At 41.0% G+C, this 6,901-nt stretch overlaps 1 protein-coding gene across 1 annotated transcript; it reads right to left on the bottom strand.

Annotated features, from left to right (window-relative positions):
• Positions 1-2,026: 2,026 nt before the first annotated feature.
• LOC307045857 (uncharacterized protein) lies at positions 2,027-5,318 on the bottom strand. The gene is made up of 4 exons (XM_079691843.1): positions 4,635-5,318; positions 4,085-4,362; positions 3,628-3,962; positions 2,027-3,492 (listed from the first exon to the last, which is right to left on the bottom strand). Exons 1-4 carry the CDS (start codon positions 4,817-4,819, stop codon positions 2,683-2,685), a joined length of 1,608 nt encoding a protein of 535 aa, XP_079547969.1. The 5' UTR covers positions 4,820-5,318; the 3' UTR covers positions 2,027-2,682.
• Positions 5,319-6,901: the final 1,583 nt, after the last annotated feature.

Below are 6,901 nucleotides of genomic sequence, written 5' to 3'. Positions count from 1 at the left end.
TCATTACGGAACGCACTTATAACATTAATATTAAAACCAGGGAAACCCCCTACAAAGTGTGAATCCTATCGCCCCATTTCTCTGATTAATAATGATGTGAAAATAATAGCCAAAGTCCTTGCCAGAAGGTTAGAGAAACACTTGCCATATATTATTGCACAAGATCAAAATGGCTTCATTAAAGAAAGACAAGGCTCTCACAATATTCGTAGGTTAATGAATATTATACATGCCAAACAAGAAACATCTGATATGGCTGTGATAGGACTTGATGCGGAGAAAGCCTTTGATAGGGTCGAGCACGAATACCTATTTGAGGTGCTGCAGCGCTTTGGAATTGGCAGATATATTCTCAAGTGGATTAAAATCTTATACCATGACTCAACAGCTTCAGTAATGACCAACTATATGGTATCCAAATAGTTCTCTCTGTCCAGAGGTACAAGACAGGGATGTCCTTTGTCTCCCCATCTTTTTGTTATGGCCATCGAACCTTTAGCGATTGCAATTAGAAGCAACACTCAAATAACTGGTATCAAAATTAATAATATTGAGAATAAAATAGGATTATTTGCAGACGATATAGTTATTTTTTTGACAGACTTGAAACAATCTATACCTATATTACTAACTTTAATAGGAACATATGGCAGCTTCTCAGGCTACAAGGTTAATGCATCTAAATCTACAATTCTCTTTCTGAAAAAATCTGAGAGACTGAATCCGCCACTAAGTACTCCTTTTAGGAATATTACGGACAGCTTTACATACCTTGGAGTTAAAATCACACCTACAATAGAATCCGTTATACCAACTAACTATAACCCAGTGATTGAGTCAGTAGAGGAATCTATTAACAGATGGAAATCTTTGCCACTCTCAATGATAGGACGTATTAATGTTTTGAAGATGAATATTCTTCCTAAGTTCCTGTACCTTTTCCAATCCATCCCACTCGCTCCGCCTGATAATTTCTTTAACAAAATGAAAAAACTTTTTTGTAATTTTATTTGGAACAATAGACGCCCAAGGCTGCGTATGACTCTGTTGTACTTACCGTATGAAAGAGGTGGGTTAAAACTCCCTTTCCTCCAAGGATACTATTGGGCTGCCCAACTAAGAGCAGCCTCATATTGGTTTGACCATCAGTCACCACTGCACTGGATAAAGATGGAGGAAACAACAACTTCTAAAGGTCCCTTATACCTCTACATTTATTCTGCAAATTTAGCCACTTTGAAAAGGCACACCGCAAACCCCTTTGTTAGAAATACACTGATAGTATGGCACGAAGTGTTAAATTATCTTGGGGAAAATGCTCCACCATCCCAATTCTCACCTATTTGGGGGAACAGAAATTTCACGCCAGGTACTAATGACCTTGGTTTCAAGTTATGGGCAGACAGAGGGATCAGGAAGATTTCAGATCTGTATGAGAATGATACTCTTTTAAGTTTTATGGAGATCAAGCAAAGATTTGGCATTGAGCCTAAACACTTTTTCAAGTATCTTCAGATAAGAAGCTTCATAACAAAGACACAGAACTCTTCCCTCACAAAACTCTTTGGAAAGGACAGTCCTGAACCAACATGGAGCAGCTGGATTAATTTCAAAATTTTACCAGATTATCATAGATGCAACAAAAGAATCTTCAGAGGATAAAAGATTGGCATGGTGTTCAGACCTTAATGAAGATATAACTGTAGAAGAATGGCAGGATATATGTGACCTGCTCTATCATTTTCAGTCACATTGACCCTGAAACACATTTTGAGTTTGATACACTGTTGGAAAGATGAGATTCTTAGCTTTCTAATGATATCAATATTGTTTTTGTCCTCCAAATATTAAGCAAAATACGTCACTTTACATAATGAATGTCATCGAACCATGATTTTGAGAAAAAGGCCTTCAAAGTTTGCAGTACTTTCTTAGGTATTTATTCAAATGAACCATACCATAAAACGAATTCATCTAGAGCTGTTTGCACAAACACACACACACACACACACACACACACACACACACACACACACACACACACACACACACACACACACACACACACACACACACACACACACACACACACACACACACACACACACACACACACACACACACACACACACACACAATATACTGTTCTCTTGTTGTCACTTTCATACATCAATACATGGAACAAAGGCACTCACATACACATGCACGCCGTACCAACGTGCACTCCCGTACACTCCCGAACTCACGTGCACGTTCATCAATTTATGTATGTATTTTGGTCATGTTTGAGCACATGCTTATGCGCACACATCTATTCCCATGTACATGGCCATGTGCACACCCAGACCACATGCACACCCGTACTCACGTGCACGCCCGTACTCACGTGCACACCCATAACCACGTGCAGAATCATCAATATACAATTTTTATGAAAAACACTATGAATAAATACTTAAATGAACTGATTGCATGTTAACCTCTAACAACATTAGAATCATTTGGCACAAAAGCTAATTTAGAGAAAGAAGCAAGCAACAGAACAGATAAATATACTACACAATATAAAAATAGCAAACAATCAACAGAGTAGCTAACAGTACTTAAAACCAATTTGAAATATATATTTACAGCATTTATAGAAGAATGACATAGTGTTGATGTATTATGCACTCTCACTCATTAAAGATGAGGTGTTAAGGGTTTGGGGCAGGTGATGTCTTTGGTTTCCTCAGTGCAGAACTCTCTGATCTTCTCAAAAAGATACCACTGCCGTTTTTCATCAAGCCCAGGGGGAGTCAGTTCAGTGGGACGTGCCTCCTGGTCAGTAAAGCACCCTGTGCATAGCAGCTTGAAGGATTCTTCTTCTTTACGTTCAAACTCCTTGGCGTAGACCACTCCAGGCTCGGCACTGGTGAAGCGTAGGTGATGGTACCTCTTGATACCTGGAAGCGGTCTGAAGCTGGGGGCAAGGAAGTTGTGCCAGTCGTCTGTTTTGACGAAGGTCTCCCCTGACTCATTGCCAACCAGCTGGGGGATGTTGACTCCAGTGACGGTACTGGACCTGACAGCCTGGCTGATGTCCTTCAGGCAGGACACTGGTGTGCGGCGGAACTGCTGCTTAAACAGGCCAAAGCACCAGTCAGGTGCAAATTTGGTGTGGCCAGCAATAAGAAAGTTGAGGGAGATATCTTCATGGAGTCCCACCATGCACCGCCAAGCAAGGTACCAGAGGAGGTATCTGTTTTTGTTCTGACCAGAGCAGTTGTCACAGTGCAGGTGAACATGTTTCTCCCCAAGCCCATACTGAGAGAAGAAGTGGTGGAGGTAGGCAATGACAGCATTGGAACCCTTGCTGCTGCAATGAGCCTCATCTATGAGGTAGTTTACCTGCTGAGGAACACCTTCACAGCAGACACCAAACAGTCCACACTTCCTGGGAACCATAAAGTAAATGGGCCCGGGCTGGAGAGGGTCACTGGGGTAGTGAACCTGTAACACCAGACCAACAGATGAATTAACTAATGAGTGATCTATACTCTAATTCTAAAAATGTGTGAATATTCATATTGTTACATTCCAAACATTCTGGATTATCACAGCATTCATCACATTCACACACCTCACCTGCTGTGCATAGTCAAAGCTGTAGTGGATGGTGATGTCTCTGCTACAGGGTTGGTTGGGTCCTAATTTGACACCCAGCTCTCTAGCTGTTTCTTTACAGCTGGCGACCATCTCCTGGTAAGCCTGACGCTCCACCCCCACGGTGCGGAGGTGTTCTTCCTGCTTCCTGAGCTTCGCTGACTTGACACAGTCGGGAAAGTTGGAGCTGCGGTAGATGGCAATGTTGTTTTTCTGACAGAACCAACATAGGTCTGTCATCGGCCTCCCAATAATGACACTGGGAGTCAGCTCCTTCCACAGCTTCCTAAATGTGCTGTTGCCAGCAGCACGGTGACCTGGAAAGGTGATTAAAGACAAAGATAGCATTGTTAGATTACTCATCATTAGTTTTCCATTGAGGTTTCCTCGTGTAAAAAACCCCCAAAAAAACAAGATTAAAATATAAGAAAATACCCACCCTTCTCCTGCATCTGAACCTTGTATTTCCGCCACACAGAGGACTTGGTCTCAGTTGTTGGTAGAACACTGATGTCCGTCCTCTTAAACCCTGGAATCCGTCCAGGAAGTGGCATGGCAAAGACATCTGCAAAGTTGGTAATGAACCGTACAATTCGCTGGATGTCTTCAAAGGACAACACCCTTTTGGTCACCACACGACCACCACGTCTTATCCTTGAGGCCAAGCCATGTTCCTTGAAGAACTTGATGATACCTGTCAGCTTGTCTTGAGAAATTCTGGAATGGTTTAAAACATCAGTCTTTGATTGTTTTTTATGGCTTTCTTTAATGTATGCATTGTAGTATATACATTGTCGTTGTATTTTTTCATTATGTAAAAGCATGTATATATATATATATTTATTTATTTATGTATTACTATTGCTGTAAATTCTGCTTCTATTCAGTTATTGTCAAACTCAGTTCAACTCATGCATGGCTTATTACCACTTCATTTGAAAATAGTAACACTACCAAAAGTGAAGTAGCCTTTTCAAAATCAAACTCACCCATGTAGAAACTTGAAAGTCTCCCGGCAGATTTTGTGCCCATCTAAGAAATAGGACGTTCTCTGCTGTTTCCGCTCCTTTTGGTGTCCTCTCTTTGCACAAGCGGTCTCTTTGGAGAGGTTTATGTTGGAGCTTATCTTTCCAAGTAGCACCAAATGCTTTTCACCTGGAAAATCATATAACATTGCATAATGTGTTGTGTCAATCACTCATCACACACAACTTAAATCTTTAACGTGTAACAGAACACACAGGCCCACCCCCCACACATTGCCTATAGTATTATGTTAAACACACTCCCATACACACATATTCTATCTATTATAAAGGGTAATAATAAGTACAGGCTAGTCTGGCAGTGACTCCAGAGTAAACTGCTCTCACATGAGATAATACATTTGTAGCTGCCTATCTCTGCACATCTTTAGATAATTAGGCTGGGGCCACATGTGATTTAAGGGGTAGCCAAAAAAATATGTCTCCCCATGTGGATAAAATGTAGGGTTGAAACATTTATGAAAATGTTCACCACAATAATTTTTCAATGAGTATTAGCCAACTTTAAGTTGTAGGTGGTTATGTGAGCATTATTTTAATTGTTGTTATGTTTTTAACACTAACCCATACTCACACACACATCGTTACCACAGTCAAAGGTATTTAAATAATATAAAGTTATAACGTTACTTACCATTAGTCATTTCATTCATTTGGTCTCATCTCTTGACCATCTCCTCAGGGGTGTAACGGGTGTAACAGGGAACTCCATCATTAAATGTACAGCTACACCTGTAGTCACGGGCCCTCTCAATCTCTTGAGCGCTGTCCTCGCTCACATAATGCCGTACGGACTGAAGTGTCTCAGCCACCGGGTCGTTCAGCAGTGGTTGTTCCTCTGTGGTGTCCTCATCCTCTTCAGCATCCGTGGTCTGAGGGCTGCTGTCAGTGTCAGGGCTGTCTGACTCTAAATCGGAGCCGGATAACGGGGAAACTTCAACCGGTGCCGTCAAAAAGTAATCAGTGATCAGCTGAACCCATTGCTCATCAGAGGCTGTCCCTCTCACAATGTTGGAGTTCAACAGTCTTGCGATTTGATCTTCTCTGGAATCCATCGATCTGATTAGCGGCTAATAAATTGTCAAAGTACGGAGGAAAAATATTTTCGTTTTACTGGGTGAAGGTCGCGAGGAATAATGTTGGTTTATATAGTGTGTCTGTGTGTGTGTGTGTGTGTGTTTGTGTATGTTGCGTTTGTGTGTATTGTGTTGGTTTCCCGGGGAAAACCCTCACAAGAAACACCGGCTGTTGTTATGCCAGCTGTGACGTTACGTTACTCCGTTCTCCGCTCGTAATGATGCCTTTACAAGCTTCAAAGTTGTATTTATCATCTGAATTTGGCAAAACAAGTTTAATATTCTGAAAGCCAAGACTTTGTTTATTTGAAATCAGATGAAAATAAACTATCACGGACTCTGCCGTGTTATTTATGATTACTATACGCTTTTCATTCATAATGTCAGCCGGAGGGAGGGGGGGCAGCGCTGCGGAAGAGCAGCGTGAGAGCTGTCATCTTCCCATTACAAGCTTCAAACATGTATTTATCGTTTGATTTTGGAAATACAAGTTTCAGATTCTGAAAGCCAAGACGTTGTTTATTTGAAATCAAACAAAACACCAAAACCCCGAAAAACTAGTTTTTTACTCAAATCCACGTTTATTTTGAAATGAGCCGTTGCGACTTCCGACTGATTTTGATAGAGCGGGTCACATATGCTTCCAATGCCAGGTGCAAACAATAAATACAAGGTTTAAACTCCTCCAGTACAAATGGTTGATGAGAACATACTTTACTCCAGAATTATTGCATCGCATTTACCCCAGTACGCCAGATACTTGTGTCAAGTGTGGTATTCATAAAGGTAGTTTGTTTCATTGCCTCTGGGAATGCACCCTCATTGAAGTGTTTTGGAAAGAGGTTATCACAATTGTATCCATCTTTATTAAGGAACAACTTCCACTCTGTCCCAAACTTTGTATTCTTGGTCGTTTCCCAACAAGCTGTACGCTTAGCAATAGCTGTAAGAAGATGGTCATATTCTGTCTTCTTGAAGCTAAACATAAAATTGCACTATCATGGAAGTCTGTTCATAGACCAAGCAAACGAATTTGGATTGAGGGGCTACTGCAATGCCTTGCATTGGAAAAGCTTACATATGCCATTAAAGGGAAATATAACACATTTGTAAAGATTTGGGGCTCATTTATGC

Source organism: Notothenia rossii (assembly GCF_949606895.1).
Source record: "Notothenia rossii genome assembly, chromosome: 7".
NCBI lineage: Eukaryota > Metazoa > Chordata > Actinopteri > Perciformes > Nototheniidae > Notothenia > Notothenia rossii.
This window is presented reverse-complemented; position numbering and strand designations above follow the sequence as displayed.